Consider the following 19280-nt stretch of genomic DNA (forward strand, 5'->3'; position numbering starts at 1 on the left):
GAGGGCTGTCCAGAACAGCTAAGGAGGAGGAGTGGAGAGCTGCAGGAAATGCAACATTTCTTCTGAGTACAAACCTAGCCTGCAAATAGGAGGGTTACATTAGATTTCCCTCAAAAGCCTTTTAGACATTTGAATAGTGTGCATCTTATTTATGCCACCACAAGTGGCCATAGCTGTGCATCTATATTTGCTCATTGCATAACTTGTTTCCTGTATGAGTCCTAAAGAGTCTGCAATGATGTAGCCATGCAGAACAGAATGAATGCACAGTATTCTCAACTTATTATTATTATAGAACTACATATTACATACATTTACCATGTTATTTAAGTGATCTAACTTAGTTTTCTAACTGGGGTGTCAAGTACAATGCTCCCTGAAGGCCTGCTTTCTTATACCTTTAGGGGAGCCACATCAAATAGGTAAAGACTGAAGTTACTACTTTAGGTATTTTCAGAACAGATTTAAATTAAAAAGCAACTTAGCTGAATATTAGGCTATGCCCTGGAAGCCCATTATTCTAACATATTTAAACTTCTCATAATTATCTGCCAGCAAGATACATAGCCTTTGGTAACTACATGTAATATTTACAACAATAATTAAGAGAACACTTCTCTTATCCATCAAGATGCTGGAATGATTTAGAAAGAAATGCATAAGCTGCTGCACAGCCAATGCCATTTTTAAAAAGTACTAAACTTACTTTTTTCCTCCTCTTTTTTCTTTTCTGAAGTGGCAGCATATCGCCCCTCCTTCATAGCTTTCTGAATAAACTTGTAGTAAGGGTTGAGGTAGTGGTCAAACCGCAAAAAGTCAAACTGAGAGTTCCGAGCTTGTTTTGCCTTCAGCATAATCTCAAACTGAGCCCCCTGCTTGCAGACGAAATTTGCAGTCCGTTCTATGATTGCATGCATTTTGGCTGTCGGTGGCTAGAAGAAGAAGTGAAAACGATAAACTTGTGCAGTTTATCTTTTAGAGAATCTGTCCACAGTTTCCCCACCCCCATTGAAGCAAACACACTCTAAATCAGAAGGATGTATCCCCACTTTTGAGAGCTTCACCACTTGAGATGAAAATAGCTAGTATATACTCCATTTTCTTAAACTCTAATACAAAGGCGAACATACAGTTTATAACTTAAGCTACTGGTGCCCACAGTATCTAGTAGCATTTAGAATTTCTGACTTACCAAACCTACTGGACACATGCATACAATCATATTTCAGCTTAAAAAGAGTGAGCCTTATTTTGCCAGAGGCAACCAATCTGAAACAAGCCAGGATAGTTTGTGGGTTTGGGTGTACAGTGGTACCTCGGGTTACATACGCTTCAGGTTACAGACTCCACTAACCCAGAAATAGTACGTCGGATTAAGAACTTTGCTTCAGGATGAGAACAAAAATCGTGCTCCAGCGGCACGGCGGCAGCGGGAGGCCCCATTAGCTAAAGTGGTGCTTCAGGTTAAGAACAGTTCCAGGTTAAGAACGGACCTCCGGAACGAATTAAGTACTTTACCCGAGGTACCACTGTAATGGGATGTTTTCTGGCATGTTTCCCAAATAGGGTGAAGAGAGGAGCAAATGAAACATATTGTTATCTCAATTTATTAAGGCATTATATGATCATCCAAACTAAAAAAAAAGTTAAGGTAAAGGACCCCTGGATGGTTAAGTCCAGTCAAAGGCAACTATGGGGTGCTGCGCTCATCTCGCTTCAGGCTGAGGGAGCCAGCGTTTGTGCAGAGACAGCTTTCCAGGTCATGTGGCCAGCATGAATAAACCACTTCTGGTGCAACGAAACACAGTGACAGAAGTCAGAGCGCACGGAAATGCCAAATCATCCAAACTATGTTATTGAGGACTGGTAGAGACTCAAAACTCCTATCTACCTAGCACTGCAGAAATTCTACTTAATATACGGATGGTGGACCATGTTCAGCTTGGGGAGTGACAAGCTGTACAAGACCTTTCAAACAATGCTCCTAGACCTCATTTTACAAAATCTACATTAGAAAGCTTGGGTAACTGCAAATGCCAACTGCTCAGAAAGCAATCAAGATGCTCAAATTAATCACGTTATTCATTTTTCTACACCCATTTTGGCTCCAGCATGCTTTCCCACAACAATAAACAACTATGATTCTTTTCCAATACAGGCACAGCTACTATCTAAATGAACTTCACAAGGACATACTTTCTGATGAGCAGTATTTATAGCAGAACATTAGTTTCAGAGCTTCCTGTCATTTGCATGCCATGCACAGAGATGAACAATTAGAAGCATAATGCATGTATATCCTAGACCCTCCTCAAACGGAGAAGAGAATGACTGCAATACTATCCACTATTGCTGACTATGACAACTTAGCCTTCTAAGAACTAAACCATTCAAAGAAATGTGTCATTTAAGAGCTTTAAGAGCTCTACGGCAGTACACTGCTCAGAGTTTTTGTTTAATTTTCCACTTCACTAGCTCTGTTTTCCTTAATTACTTACACAAGATGCATTTTCATCCTCCTCTTTTTTAAAAAAAACAACACCTCCATAATTCTAAAATGATGCATTGCTACTGAAATCAGCCTTTTGCACAATTTCCTTTACACAGTTGGCATCAGATTTTATATCGACAGCTTCATGTGTTTCTTATGTAACAACTCAGCATAACTCCAATTGTGTGGTTATTTTAAAAAGCAACAGGGGAACAATATTTGAGGAAAGGAATTACAAGATGATGAATCCATACTGACAAATCTAACTCAAGGACATGTGCAATAGTTGAAAAGACCTTAAAACACACATTTTTGTGATATATACCTGCTTTTGTGGCAAGATTAAGAAGAAGAAAAAACCCAGTAAATAGTCTGGATATTGACTGAAAGACATTACAGGTTGTCTTATATGGCAGGTATGATTGCTAGCACTACTGATACGTCAGTGAAAAATGACCTGTAAAAAATGCTTTCGGATGCAACTACAGATATGGCAGAAGCCTACACACTACAACCTAATGCTGATTATCCCTGAACAGTACTGGGGACTTTGGTAGTTCCTAATGTCTACAGGAAACACACTGTCTTCAGATTCTTAAGATGGTGAAGCATAGTCTTATTAAGCTGTGCTAAAACATTTGCACAGTCTACACACATAAAGATGACCAAACAGCAAAACTATTTCCTGCAATTTATCGGAGTTAAAAACCACATTGTTCAGGCCTATGCATGTTGGGCTTCACATGTGTAGGCACCATCCAAACACTGCATCCAATGTATGGGTGATCAGATTTGCAATAGGTGCTGAAAGACAGTAGGTGGGCAAAGACACAGAAGTGACCTGATTTCATTGCCTACCTCTGCATTCTTTCAGCAAAATCTGCATCAATAGGACACCAAAGAATTTCCAAAGAAAAACATGATTAGATATGTTAGCTGAAGCACATCTACTGTTGTTATCTATATTAAAAAAGAAATCTTCAGCTCCTGCCTGTTCTACCCTAAGATACCTAATAGCAAATGTCTGTTCAGTTAAATTGTGGAACCAAGTATACCCGTTTTTTCAATTTAAAGTTAAAGTTGTTAATCCATTCCATGCTGTTAATCAGCTTCACGCTGTTAAGGGAGCAATCCTGACAGCAGGTTAACACTTTTAGTGTTGGATTTGTCAAGAATCCACTTTGCAAGGTGTTTAATATACTGGAATTCATAAATGTGTATTTTACATTATTTCAGCTGTTCAATAAATATGCTAGACCAGCATTTCCCAAATTTAGGAAACTCTAAATTAACATGGACTTTGGTTCATTTAACCCTCCAGAAAAGTCTGGAGTGTGTAAAGAATTAATCGACACTTGAGAAGCAACGGAGAACCTTTTCCAGTCTGGTGCCCTATTTCCCATCCTGGTCAGCCTTCCCAGGGGCTGCATGCTAGAGCTACAAATATCCCCAACTGAAAACCTGGAGGGCTGCTGCCAGCAACGGTACACAATACTGAGCTAGATGGAACAATGGTCTGACTCAGTGCAAAGCAACTTCCCATATACCAATATAGCAAGCAGCAGCCTCTACTGCGGACTCGATGCAACACAAGTACTCCCCTCCTGGCACACTAATGTTTCCCCAGGAGACAGTTTAGGAATTAATACAGGAAACATTTAACAGCCAGATCCTGTGCATATTTACTTGGGAGCAGGTCACCCAGTGTTCAATGAGGCATACTGCCAGGTGTGTATATAATTTGAGCCTAAGTCTGCTGATTTCAATTAAGACCAAGCACTGAGCAGCATGACTTCTGACAAGATTCCTAGGAAGATTTTACAATACATTTTTTTTAGAATTGGTTGCCAAACTCTTTCTGCATAACAAGTAATTCCAGAAAAACAAAAACTCAGTCATTTCAAAAATGTTTCAGATATGACATTGAAACACATACACATACTACACTTACCAGCTCCACGTCAGAAGGTACAGTCAGTCCCAAAGGAGCAACAAATGGTTCTTCATTTTCCTCTACATGTTCTGCCTTGGCCGCAGCAGCTATTAATAAGAAAATGATATAACAGCTAGTTTTGCAATCTGAACACAACACACATAAACCATAGCATAAGCACTCTTAACATGTTTGACAGTCAATTTTTTCCTACATATTTTAATGCTTTTTATAATTCCAATTTTTGTTTCATAGTTTCTATTTGATTGGCCTATCCTTGCCACCAAAAAATCTCGAAATATGCCTGTGATTAATTGTGCAATTATGAACAGCAAATAAAGTCAGATTGTCAGGGTTTATTTACAACAGAAACATTCAAACCACCCAGGAACTTCATAGCAATTCCCACTCCATCCCCCACAAACGGCAGATAATCTAACTAAAAATCCACACGTGCCGCAGACAGTCTACTACATATATTATCTTTGGGGTTCTTTTTTCTGGACTGTAATTAAGCTCTCAACCTCACCACCTGAAATACACACATCTTTACAAAGAAGGATGGCGGAAATTATATCTCTTTGTATCTCAAAGCAATTAAACCATCACAGCAAGACTGTGTTTCCTGGAACTGACATAGAACACCTGCAATGAAGTGACATTCCAGCATACATGGTTCATGGGATCAGAACCAATTAATAAGAGGAAAATGTTCTCTTCAAAGTGTATATGCAACCATATTATTTCAAAATGGCTAGAAATAACTCTTTTGTGCAAATCTTGATACAATCCACCTTCTGGCTTTTGAACTGATTGTTCTCCCTGCCCCCTGCCTCTTCCTATCCTACAATTCTCATTCCTTTCAACTTAATTAGTATCAGTAAACAGAGAGGCTCACCAGTACAATGGCACCTAGTCCTTTAATGCATGTAATCTTAAAGCATTCTTAAGAATACAACAAAAAGCACAGAGGTGCAGTTAATAAATAATGCCATTAAACTTCACCCAATGTTTACTATACTTCAAGCCAGATCTGCACTGGTTTTCACTTGCTTTTCTTTTTAAAGACACTTGCTCCCGCCCCTGCCCCCCTCCCCATCATCTGAAAGGCTTCTCCAGAGGGCGGGGGACCCTCCTGAGCCAGCATAGGATGGACACAGAGGGCTGCAGAGGAACAAGAGAAAAGGTCTCTTTAAATCAAGCAAAGGCAACCTGTGTGAGTGCTTTTGTGACAACCTAAAACCACAGTGGGCACACATAGTGTTAACAACCTGAGTTCTTAACACAGAATTGGTATGTCGCCTCCCCTCCCCTTTGTGAATTCTCACAGCCATAATTAACACCAATCCCGCTCAACCAGAGTTTGGAGCTATCTAATAAGGACACAAAAAGATACCAAACTTGACAAGAAAAGAATTTCATTGAAATGTTTTTGCTATTTCTATATTGTTCTAATACACATATGACTTTTCATTTGCTATAGAGTCAGATATGCCTCCATTATACAAAATGGCTCCTACTGACAGGTGGTATAGGTCATAAGATTATGATACACAAAATCAATGGGCTCAGGAACACCTCAGAACAGGATTGCCCTGGGATGGCACAGCTGAAAGGCATCACATTGGCCAGGGAACCAAGGAAGAACATAAAGGTAAGAGACAGCTCAACCAGCCCCATCCACTGGCCAGAGATAAAAACAGATGCAGGGAGCTTGCTTTCCACACCCAGAAATAACTCAATTCATTCAACTGCCAGTTGCACCGAGGCTGCAGAAACATGGGTCCCATTTATCAGCCAAAAGGAACAAGAACCCATTGCTATTCAAATGAGAACTCAAGCAAGGGGGAAATCATCCTGGCCTCATATGGCTACATGCCTGCTTACAACATACTACTTAATTCTAAGTTTTGAAGAAGAGAGTTCCCTCTATCGTTTCCCATGACTCCCCTTCCCTTATGTGCCTTGTTCTTTTAATTTGTTAGCCTGATGGCCAGGCCTGATTATTTTGCTTTAATTATTACTGATGTAAACCACTTTGGGACCCAATTGCCAGAAAAGTTGGAGAAAGATAAAGCAGATAAACAATCAGATTTCTGATTAAATTGTAGAATTCTGACTTTAACTATTATGGTACAACACAAGCCAAAAGAGCTGGGAAGTGTTGAGTCTGCTTTTTGTCCTAAATCTGCAGGGACTGCAAGAAGTGGAGCAGATGAACAGACTTAACCTCCCTACACTTCTCAAATATTTTCAACAGTTTTCTGCAAAGCTACTGTTCTACCTCCTGTTTAGGAAGACACTTTGAGACAACTAAGTTCACTACAGGGAGCCTGCTTTAATGATCTGCCTTAAGAACATGTTTCACTCCAGTGGCGCTAAAACTCTAGAAGTGTGTTGTAAGATTTGACACAACAGTGAGTCTTGCTATTACTAAGTGTTAAAAGCATTTTGAGTTTCTCAAAGAGCGTCTAGGGGAGGGAAACCAAACATGTTAATTGAACAAAATAACAGCTACTTCTTTGCCCTTTAAAATTCTGACTCGCTATTCTCAAATAGGATTTAGATAACCTGAACAACCTGGGCCATAACTAACTAACTAACTAACTAACTAACTAACTAACTAACAGTTCCCCTTGCCTTCACCCACAGGCAGTTTTGGCAGCAACAAAAACAGAGTTCTTACCAAAAGCTGACAATCACTACAGAGTTCTCTTGTTTCTGACTGCATAGAAAATTCCTCAGTGTGTTTGTAAAAGAATACTGAGCTTCTGTACTGCATCAAAGCAATTCTCTCTTAGGAGAGGATATTTAAAATAACCACACATTTGATATTCTATGACAAGGCAGAATCCTCCCTGAAAGTTTTTGCAGCCTTGAATAATTTCATTTCAGTTTGTCCATGTGTCTCCATTGATTAACATAAGTAAACATGGTCAACTATAACAAAAAATGAAATACTGAAGAAGGGAGTTGTAATTTTTAAAACAAACATTATACATTTGATAGATCTTGATTAATATGATGTATTTTGTTTTTGTATTTAATTTTATTACTTTTAGAGGCCAGTATTTTTTTTAAAAAAATACAACCTTCTAATTTCTAGGATGAATGTGTTAATTACATGTTATACAATTAACAAGCCCTTTCCCAACTTTAATAATAATAATAATAATAATAATAATAATAATAATTTATTATTAGTACCCAGCCACTCTGGGCAGCTTCCAACAAAGATGAAAAATACACTAAAATGTCACATATTAAAAACTTCCCTGAACAGGGCTGCCTTCAGATGTCTTCTGAATGTCAGGTAGTTGTTTATCTCTTTGAAATCTGATGGGAGGGCGTTCCACAGGGTGGGCGCCACTACCGAGAAGGCCCTCTGCCTGGTTCCCTGTAACTTGGCCTCTCGCAGTGAGGGAACCGCCAGAAGGCCCTCGGAGCTGGACCTCAGTGTCCGGGCAAAACGATCGGGGAGGAGACGCTCCTTCAGATATACTGGACCGAGGCCGTTTAGGGCTTTAAAGGTCAGCACCAACACTCCGAATTGTGCTTGGAAACGTACTGGGAGCCAATGTAGGTCTTTCAAGACCGGTGTTATATGGTCTCGGCGGCCGCTCCCAGTCACCAGTCTAGCTGCCACATTCTGGATTAGTTGTAGTTTCCGGGTCACCTTCAAAGGTAGCCCCACGTAGAGCGCATTGCAGTAGTCCAAGCGGGAGATAACCAGAGCATGCACCACTCTGGCGAGACAGTCTGCAGGCAGATAGGGTCTCAGCCTACGTACCAGATGGAGCTGGTAAACAGCTGCCCTGGATACAGATTTGACCTGTGCCTCCATGGACAGCTGTGAGTCCAAAATGACTCCCAGGCTGCGCACCTGGTCCTTCAGGGCACAGTTACCCCATTCAGGACCAGGGAATACTCCACACCTGCCCACCTCCTGTCCCCCCAAAACAGTACTTCTGTCTTGTCAGGATTCAACCTCAATCTGTTAGCCGCCATCCATCCTCCAACCGCCTCCAGACACTCACACAGGACCTTCACCGCCTTCACTGGTTCTGATTTAAAAGAGAGGTAGAGCTGGGTATCATCCGCATACTGATGAACACCCAGCCCAAACCTCCTGATGATCTCTCCCAGTGGCTGCATGTAAATTTTGAAAAGCATGGGGGAGAGGACAGAACCCTGAGGCACCCCACAAGTGAGAGCCCAGGGGTCTGAACACTCATCCCCCACCACCACTTTCTGAACACGGCCCAGGAGGAAGGAGCGGAACCACTGTATGACAGTGCCCCCAGCTCCCAGCCCCTCAAGACGGTCCAGAAGGATGTTACGGTCGATGGTATCAAATGCCGCTGAGAGATCCAGAACTAGGAAACAGCTCTCACCTTTGTCCCTAGCCCGCCGGAGATCATCAACCAGTGCAACCAAGGCAGTTTCAGTCCCATGATGAGGCCTGAATCCCGACTGGAAGGGACCCAAATGGTCCGCTTCTTCCAGGCATGCCTGGAGTTGTTCAGCAACCACTCGCTCAATCACCTTGCCCAAGAATGGAAGATTTGAGACTGGGCGATAATTGGCCATCGTGGCCGCATCTAAAGATGGTTTTTTAACAAGCGGTTTAATAACCGCCTCTTTCAGCGGGTCTGGGAAGGCTCCCTCACGGAGGGAAGCATTCACCATCCCACGAAGCCCATCGCCCAGTCCTTCCCGGCTAGCTTTTATAAGCCAGGATGGGCAAGGATCCAGGAGACAGGTGGTTGGCTTCACTCGTCCAAGCAGCCTGTCCACATCCTCGGAGGTAACAGATTGGAATTGATCCCACACAACTTGACTAGACAGGACTCTAGCACTCTCCCGCCCTGGCCCTGCTCCCACGGTGGAGTCTACTTCTTCCCGAATCTGAGCGATTTTATCTGCAAAAAACTTTGCAAAATCATTGCAGGCGATCATGTGGCCCGTACTGGGCCCCGATGTCGCAGGTGGTTCCACTAAATTGTGAACCACCTGAAAAAGTCTCCTGCTGCTGTTTTCTGCAGATGCAATAGAGGCGGCGAAGAAAGTCTTCTTCACCGTCGCTATCGCCACTTGGTAGGCTCGACGCTGAGCTCTAACCTGTGTCTGGTCAGATTCGGAATGAGTTATCCGCCACCGGTGCTCTAGCCGTTATTCTTGTCCAGCTGAAGTTCCCAGAAAAGAAACACAAAGGGAAATAAAAAACTTTGTGTTGAGGTTCATGCATGACTCTTTGATAATCACCAAAAGATTTTAAAAACTACTAAATAAAGACAAGCAATAAAGGTGAACTACTAAAAAAAAAAGGCAAAACAATTTGAACTCTCGTCTCCTTGCTATAAATATAAAACTAAAGGCTTCAGAATGAAGTTCATGCCTACCTTTGCAACTACATGTCTTTCCTCAAATCAGGATGGAGTATCAGTTGCCATCCAAATGCTGCTGAACTACAACTCCAAGCACCCCTGATCACTGGCTATGTTGGCTGGGGCTGATCACTGGAGTTCAACAACCTTTGAATAGGCACAGGTTTCTCATTCCTGCTTGAGAGGGACATCTCTGGCATCCATAACATTGGAGTCCCCAGGAAACACAGAAAATAACTTAACAGAATTTTGCCTATTTGCATAATGACAAAGCTCTCAGTTTGCTCAGATAATTTGACAAATGGCATAGGATGATAATGCATCTTCAACAAGATTGTTCTTTCTAGATCTCTCATACAGTTCACATGCTGAGCCTGAAAGTATTATTTCTGAAGAAAAAGGTACTCTCCCTAATAATCCATAGAATCTTACCTTTTGCTTTTGAAGGCTGTTCCTCCTCCTCAGTGGGCTCCGAAGGATCATAGTAATCACTACTGTAAGTGAATCCCACTGCATTATAGGTACCGTCTTCTGCCAAAGCTTCACTCAGTCTCTTATATTCTTCCTCTTGAATAAAAATGCAAAATTCAATTAAAAAATGAACACAAAACTCCCACAAGACTTTTATTTTTTCAAAGTATGTTAATGGTTTGAAACCTAACATTCAACCACAACCATTTACAGCAAATGCACCACACAGGTCATCTGTGGTCACTGAGACTTGTGTCAGCCCCAGGGGGCAGAAGGCATATGCTTTTTTTGGTTTTGTCTGGATGATCGGTTTTCTCCTGCTGAGATAAGTGTCTTAAGAGTTAAATCATTCTTCTTAAAACAAAGACAAAGACATGAACTTTTTAATTGATACAATACTGTTAAAGAAGAACAGTTAAAAGTGTCTCAATTCTCAGCCTGCCCTCAAAACTTGGGCAAATTCTGTGTGGCTCTACATATAAACTATCCTGAGGTCCTCTCAGATACGCAAAGACGCTTGCTTTTCGAATCCACTGGGTACTGTCAAAATAATATCAGAAAGAGTGAGTATATAATGAGTGGGAACAAATTTTTTAAAAAGTTATTTTCAATTAAATGTGTTCTAACTCAGGAAGTTGTCCTTGAGCAATACCTTGCCTTGCCTCCTCCTCAAGCAAGTCCGTACGCAAGGCTAAATACCTCTCTTCATCACAGAGGGCTTCTATTCTAGCCTCCTCTTCAGACAACTGGTAATCTCTGTTCCATGTGGAATATTCAGCGTCATATTCAGAAAGGTCATGCAGGTGACCACGCCCATCATACCTGCAACATGAAAGATATGGTCAATGGAAGAACTTTGGGCTTTAGTTTCTGCCACTATACAAATACTTACCACACACATTTGAAAAAGAAGAAGATTTAATATGAATTAAATCAGTATTTTAATCTGACTAATCACTTCTCACCCACTACAATTTTTTTTTTAAATATAGGTTTCAAATCCCCCTTTAAGACTATTACAAAAGATCTTACTAGTTAAAAAAGAACCAATTCCTCCATTGTTCTTACCGTTTATGGTTCAACCATTCAACACCCTTGATAAAATACATATTTTTTTTGTGGAAAGGCAATATGTTACATTTACACAAACCCAAATACATAAATACCTATCCGTAAGAACCAAACGGTCGCAATTTCCTCGCTTCTTTCTGCTAGTCTCGAACTCTCAGGAGAAATCTTCACCAAAGAAACTTGCGTCCATTGGAGGTAAAATCATGGCTAGGCTCGGCCCCTAGCCATTTGGCTGAGGAAAGAAGTGCTGATTATGTGATAGAGAGACACACATATATAGGAACAGTAACATATGTGCAATTTAAGGAGGTTCTCTACAGAAGGTACTAAAAATACCATAATGCTCAAGAGATACAGAAGTCTCCTTAAATACAGTTAAATGGTTTATTTTGGGCTTGTAAACAGCTTTTCATTTAGTCACCTTTGACAAGTAAGAATCACCCTCAGGCAATCAAATATATTTTTGTAAACTGAAGTGTGTGCTATAAATGTATGATTGGCAAGTAACTTAGTAAGCATTTTTATTGTCTAATAATTTCTGTGGAATTATTTGTGCAACATTGGTTTAGCTTAGTTTATTGAAGAATGTTAGTAATAACCCAATAGTTTCCATGTGATTTGGAAAAAGTGAGTTGACACAGCAATGAATTCCACAGTCCGAGATGCACACTGCATAAAAGTCTGACCAGCTTAAAATAAAAAATATCACAACAAGCAACGGATTACCAAAAGCATTTTCCCACAGGAATTTTGGCCTTGAATATCTCAATACCAATGTTACTTCATCTTCTGATGAAGATGAACAATTTTGGACTGCTCAGGATTAAAATGAGGATTCCTAGAAAAATATATAAATTTCCCTGCCCATCTGAAAGCTGTTTGTATTACAGTTGTGTGTATGTTTGTCAAACCTCCTTAATTTACAAATGTAGATTGTTTACTTTATAGGCCATGAGCATATGCTACAATTTGCTCCCACCGTTCTTCACAGCTGATTCATTCCAGACTACAAGCTGCCCAATAAGTGTGTGTGTGTCCCCATCCCTAACCCTACTGAAAATTCCACCAGCACATAAGACACTTGAATTTACACTGCTATTCAATTTGCTTAGCATGGAACCGAATTCCAACCAATAATCAATTTATCACTTCATCACCAATCCTTCAAACTAAAAACACTTGTTTGGTTGTGTACCTGGAAAAAGAAACTTTATTATCTAGTATCTATAGAGGTTTTCTGTAGACAATTCATTTTCAGTCTTTACTGGCATACAATGGTCCTTTACAGAAATTCCCACGGAAAGTAATTTGTCATGTGCTTTGCCTAAGTTCAAGAGTGCTATCACTTTGGGATTATTTATCATAACATAAAAATTAGTTTTCAATTTGGGGCTTTGTGTGAAATTGAAACGGAAGGAGCAAACATTTACAATATGCCATGTGCCCCTTTTCAAACCAAAGTCATTCAGACTTTCCTGTGCTGAATGTTATGGGGAATTCATCACTACTTAAAAATCTGGTTCAGTCTCCTTGTATATTAGTATTCGTGAAAAAGTCCCTACATAACCATCCACTAAAAGCACAGACGGAAAATCCTCCAACACTGAGACTATCCAACCAGACACAAAGCTCCATTTAGAAGGTTTTGTTCAAAATTGAAAGCACTACCAAGCGTAAGGAAGATATACAAAGATTGCAGAAGCCATTACCTAAACATTGCAATCAGAAAGGTTTCCATGAGTCAAAAATCACTATCAGATTCTAATCCTACCAGTGCACCTCCAATCAGCAACATAATGAACCAAATTAGATAAACAGCAACATATGTAGCAGCTGCTTAAACATTTGCTGGCACATGCCAGAAGCAATACTAGATGTAAATGTTAAGCAGGAATCGAAGGTTTGGGGTCCATGTTGAGCTATGATGCTCACTCACTACAAAGCTATCACTTTTCACCAACTTAACCTGCCTCACATGGGGTGTTGCAAAGATGTCACCTAGACAGCAGTGAAGGAGGAGTGAAACAGAAATAAGCTAAACAACAGAAGAGGCAGAATCTCAACAGTGATCTAGGGAAGAGGTCTTTTATTTTAGGGCTGACACATCACCAACAGCTGAGTCCATCAGTCTACAGGTCTTGCTGGAAGTTAGGATGGAAAGGCATTTTCCATACAAAACATTCCAGGTACCATCACAAAACGTTTCAGCCACCAACACAATACCAAAAAGGGATACATTCCAAAATTAGGCTACTTGAAAACCCATCTAAAACCCAAGGGAAAAGGAGACAAGTTATTTTGTTTATTTTCCAGTACACAAACAAAAAAGCTCGTCTTCGTTCAGTTCATAGGAGAAGCCATTATGAAGTTTGGTTTGAAAAGGAGATTATTCCCACCCCAGCATATATAAATATATACAACCATACACAACCCTCCTACAAGGGGGAGGGGGGCATTATATGTCAACCCTCTGCCAGGAAGGAAGTGAACATTGGGGGAGGCCAGAGGCTTCTAGAATTACCAAGTGTTATCAAAAGTGAAGCCTGAATCCTATATTGCAAGAAAGCACTTCTACCTAAGACTGCCCGCTCCCCCCCTCCCAAACTGAGTCCTGTGTCATCGTCCCCATCACTTCTATGGATCATGTATGATCACTGCCACCACCAAATCCAGAGGGGTAGCCATGTTGGTCTGCTACATCAACTACAGTAAGGAGCCCAGTGGCAGCTTAAAGATGAACAATTTTATTGTGGCGTAGACATCCATGGGCTTGAGCCCAAATATATAAAATGCTAGCCTCAGCTAGCAATGTGCTGTTGTTTTAACTTTAACCTAGTTGTTATTAATGGTTTTGTTCTTTTTAAATGCTGCTTTGGTCAAAAAGGATAAAGACCCAAAATTAAACACATGGATACACACAAATTCGGATATATATGGAAATTTGTCATTATCTGCCAAATGAGGACAAAGTGGGCTCCAGCCCATGGATGCTTATGCCTTGATAAATCTGTTCAACTTTAAAGTTAATTCCCTACTCCTTTTGGCGTCACAAACAAATGACAGAAAGGGAGATTTTGCACCCACCCAATAGTAAAATAAGGGCAACAGGCTAGGAACTAAAGAACACTACTCTCTTTTAACTGCTCCATCAGTATAACCCTACACGTTTACTCAGAAGCAAGCACCACTGTACTTGATAGGTGCATAGTCCCAGATAATTAAGTGTGCAAAAGATCAGCCTTAATAAAGACACTGAACCAGAGGTGGGAAAGGTGTAGCCTTCCCAAGATACTGCTGGGCTCAAACTGCATGGTCAGCAGTCAAGAACGATGGATGGGATTTATAGTCCCAAAAACATTTTTTGGTGGGGGCAGCATGCAGATTCCCCACTCCTGCCTTACTGTTAACTTTTGGGGGTGTTTTATCTCCTCCTTCCCTCGGTCGCTTTCTTAAACAGACCAACACAGCTGCCTGCAAAATTGGGTGATGAGAGTAAAACAAGACTCTTCTTGTTCAATAAATAAAACAAAGCAAAATACAGGTGCCACATAATACCCATTTGTTTAGTGTGGCAGCACCTGCACTTTGGAACTCCCTGCCTATTGAGATCAAGCAGACACCTCCTTTTCACTGTACATTTTTCAGCGCCTGATGGAAACATTCCTGTTTAGACAAGTCTGCCCAGGTGTTTAGTAAGCAGAGGTGAATCTTAATGCTTGTATTATTTTAACTTCTGGCACAGCTGTGATTCCCCCTCTTTCATTTTCCTGTTTTATCTTTCTGTACACTGTTTTGAGGTACTTTTAAAAAAATTCAAGCGGTGCATTAAATTTCATGAAATTAATAATAATAATAATAATCAAACCAATCAGCAACAATGAAAATAGTCCTTCATAGCGTGTGTATATGTATATGTATGTGTGTCGCCTTTTCCCTCTCTCTCCCCTAACCCCGCCCCGCCCCCGGTCTCCCTTTACTGATCCTGCCTGGCAGAGGGTCGTTGAAAGCGTGACACGCAAGATACACGCATACACACACACGCATACACACACACCAAAAACCACGACAGAAAAGGAAGAAGCGATAGGCGGGCGGGGGGTTGGCTTGCACCGACCTATCGATCATGATGGAGGGCTCTCCCATCCAAGGGATGAGGTGGCGGCCTTGCTCCTGCTGAAGGGCCTTCTCATCGTCGCGGAACAGCTTGCACGCGTAGCCGAAAACGAGGAGCTCCACGCGGCCTCCTCCTCCTCCTCCTCCGTCGCTGCTGCTGCTGCTACTGCCACCGCCGCCACTCGGACCCGCAGCCGCGACCGCAGCAGGGCGCGACGCCGCCCCGCCGACCGACAGGATGGTCCGCGGCGCCGGCCCGGCCTCCGCCACGCTGCCCCGTCCCACGTACATCGCCGAGGCCTAGTCTTGCTCCCGCCCGAACCAAGGGGGGGCCGGGGGAGAAGTTAACTCGCTCGCCCGGTTTTCCCTTATCTCCCCCGGACTCACGACGACGACGACTCCATCTCCCCTGACAGGCTCCTCTCAAGGCCCTGCAGCGTCGCCATTGCCCGAGACAAAATGGCGGCCGGGACGCTTCCGGCGGCTGAGGCGAACGCCGAGAGGGCAAAAAAAGAGACAAGGAAGTCAGGCTTCAGCAGATTCGTCAGTTGGAAGAGGGGTAGGGGAGGGGGTTTCGAAGCCGCAGCAAGAGGGGGCGGGTGCTTGTCGTGCGGAGGGGATGAGGGAGAAAAGCGTGAATACGTACAGTACATTGTTAAGAGGAGCAGAGAGGGAGAGTGGTGGCGAAAGTGCCGTCTTGAAAACGGGGTTTAAGAAAAGGGGTAAGCAGCTGTAGAGAGAGTAGAAAAGGTAAAGAGAGCTCCGGCGCGAGCCAGATGTTGTTGGACCACAGTTCCCAGCATGCCTGGCTGTTGGACATTGCTGGCTGGGGCTGATGGGAGTTGGAGTACAGACATATCTGGCGGTCCATAAATTGCCTTCCTTGCTACAAAGCAGAGATGCCAATGTGGGGTTGTTGTTGTTTGGTGCAGTATATTTTTTTTTATAAGATATTTATTAAAGTTTTAAAGGTTTATATAGAATAGAAAAAACAAAAAACAGAAACAGGAAAAATACATACAAAACACATACAACAAGAAGTATAATTTCAATCCCTTATATTCATAAAACTTACTTTCCCGACCTCCTCATACCTCCCCTTTCTGTATTCCAATCTCTAATTAATTCATTTCAGCAAATCCTTCCCCTAATTTCTATATAATTTTTGACCTTTCTTTTCTTGATTACATAATCATTACAGCTAAAAACCACTTAATTTCTGAATCAACATCGTTCTAACATTCAATAATTTTACAATGTTTCTTAAGAAACGGTGCAGTATATTCTTTCCCCTCTCTGTGTTGTTTATTATTATTATTATTATTATTATTATTATTATTACTATTACTATTACTATTATTATTAAAATTTTTATTTATATCCCGCCTTCCCCAGCCGAAGCTGGGCTCAGAGCGGCTAACAACAGTAATTTCTACTGTAAATAAATGGAGCAACGGAAAGGGGGATTTATTTTATTTATTTATTTTTTAAAAAATGTTGTCACCTTTCATCCACGGTAGTTTGCAATTGCAGCAGAAAAAATACGGGAATGGGAACTTTTCTACTGCAAAGCCTGCTATACGTTAAAAAATAATATTATGAAAATGATATATAGGTGGTATTTGACGCCAAGCAACTTAGCAAAAATGTGTAAATCGGAATCGGGTATTTGTTGGAAATGTCAAGAAACAGAGGGAACGTTTTACCCTATGTGGTGGACATGTGAATTAGCTAAGGACTTCTGGGAAATGATGTATAATGAAATGGGGGGGGGGGGAGTTCAAAAGGTGTTTTGTAAAAAGACCAGAAGCCTTTCTTTTAGGAATAGTAGGGTCAGATGTCCACAGAGATCGAAATAATTCGTTTCTCTATGCAACCACGGCAGCCCAGACGAAAATATGCTCAGAAATGGAGGGAGGGAACAGTACCAACGAGGGAGGAGTAGCAGTGAAACTGATGGAGTATGTAGAATTCACAAACCTAACTCGTAGAATAAGAGAACAGGAAGAAAGAATTTTCAGAGAAGATTGGAAAATGCTTGTAGAATATCTGAAGAATTATTGCAAACAGGTTAAAAGGTTAGCAGGGTCAGAGTAATTTCAGGAGTATCAATTAAGCAAAGGTATACTAATGAGAAAGGGGGAAAATATGGAATAATCAGAATATGCAGTAGTAATGGATAATTAAAAATGAACCATGTAAGGGGGGAAGGGAATTCGATGACTAATCAATGGTTGTATTGGTTAATGTATGGTGTGAAAATTTGAAAAAATAAATAAAATTTTAAAATAAATAGATAAAACAGCTGTAGTCAGTCCAGTCCCTGTCCTATATTGACAACGTACTGGGATCCTGATAGAGCAAGTGAGAACAATCCCCCATGGCAAGATGGAGAACATCGCGCCCAACCTTCTCCAGGACCACAGCATTGCTGCCTGAAGTGAAAAAACTAGGAGGTGGCTGGCCATGGGTCCAAATGAAGCTTGGGAATGGGAAGAACCAGTGGGTGGTAGTTCTTGTCTCTTTGGGTTTGGGGGCAGTTATTGTTTTGTTTTTTACCTTTGTTGCAGGTGGGGGAGAGAAAACATTAGGATGGTGACTGGAGTAGAGCTCCTATCAACTGAACCTATGGCCAGAGCGCTAACCCTTGAAAAAGCGTACCCCAGAAGTGATGGAGGAGGGAGCACCTATGTGCAGCTTATTTGTGCTAGATTTCCTCCCGCCCCCTTATTTTCTGTTACGCAAAGCCAGTGGCATTATCCGCTGAGTTCATACAAAACAATAGCTGGGAAGAAGAAGCAATAGCAAGCCAAGAAATGAGACAAGCCACCTGTTATGTACTGAGTTGAATAGGATCCAAAATGCAGCAGTCTGATTGGTCCTAGAACCATAGGATTCAGAATGCAGCAGTCTGATTGGTCCTAGAACCATAGGATTCAGAACGCAGCAGTCTGATTGGTCCTAGAACAATAGGACCCAGAATGAAGCAGTCTGATTGGTCCACAGGAGCCACCCAATCCAGCTCCAGGTGGAAGTGAATCTGCAACCTGATTGGCCTATAGGAGAATCCTGGAATTAGCCAATCACGTGGGGCCCATTGTGTAAATAATGTATATAAAGCAGACATTCTGGGGGAACTTCCATTCCTCCTCACCATTACGAGCTGAATAAAGAGCATGAAATCCACTCTCAACTCCGAGTATATATCACCACCCCTGTAACAAGACACCTGAAGCAAATAATTGATGATGTTTCACATATATGGCAGAGGGAAGGACATTCCCAAGTGCAGAGGCAATGGTAGAAAATATCCAGGTTTAGAGGGGTTGGGGTTGGAGCACTGTCTTGTGATACTAGACCTCTAGCTGAGTTCTGTGGAGCCAATAATTTTGCACAAGTGTCCTAGGGATGGAAATAGGCTACTCATATCACGTCGCCCCTTCGCTTGGGTAGCTGCACTTTCCCTTGTCGCTGAAGGACTTCATTCTTTATTTAAGGATTGTAGGATTAGGTGATTTGCAAACATTGGCAGAGAGCTGGGGCAACGATGCCTCTTTGCATTAAGGAATCCTGCCAAAACTATGCGTTTACTTAAGAATAAATCAACGTTTGCCCTTGGGCCTTTCATTTGCTGCTCATGTCATATGCTGAAGAATATTGCCTTCCACTTTGGTAAACATACCATGTTTGGTATGTGGGTGGACTAGTTCAACCTCCAGGGCATCTGAGGATGAAATATATCCATATAGTGTTTTTCAGGGAGTGATGGGCGAGGCCTCCTGGCTCAAACTGGAATTATTCAGAAATAAAACCA

The 19280-nt window shown here is 41.6% G+C and overlaps 1 protein-coding gene across 8 annotated transcripts in view; it reads right to left on the reverse strand.

Moving 5' to 3' along the window:
• Nucleotides 1-15967, reverse strand: part of SFSWAP (splicing factor SWAP) — a 102199-nt gene extending 86232 nt beyond the window's left edge. Inside the window, exons 1-6 of one of the 8 annotated variants that reach the window (XM_083589933.1) lie at nt 15468-15952; nt 11449-11585; nt 10982-11104; nt 10244-10378; nt 4443-4531; nt 707-932 (exon numbers count right to left, since the gene is read on the reverse strand). In XM_083589933.1, coding sequence (XP_083446059.1) covers nt 707-932; nt 4443-4531; nt 10244-10378; nt 10982-10991 — 460 coding nt within the window. In that variant the 5' untranslated portion in view covers nt 10992-11104; nt 11449-11585; nt 15468-15952. Of the gene's footprint in view, nt 1-706; nt 933-4442; nt 4532-10243 lie in introns of all 8 variants that reach the window. The other 7 variants (XM_083589927.1, XM_083589928.1, XM_083589934.1 and 4 more) reach the window with 7 other exon arrangements.
• Between the last annotated feature and the right edge of the window lie 3313 nt (nt 15968-19280).

This window comes from Podarcis filfolensis (genome assembly GCF_964270895.1).
Source record: "Podarcis filfolensis genome assembly, chromosome: 16".
NCBI classification, from domain to species: Eukaryota; Metazoa; Chordata; class Lepidosauria; order Squamata; family Lacertidae; genus Podarcis; species Podarcis filfolensis.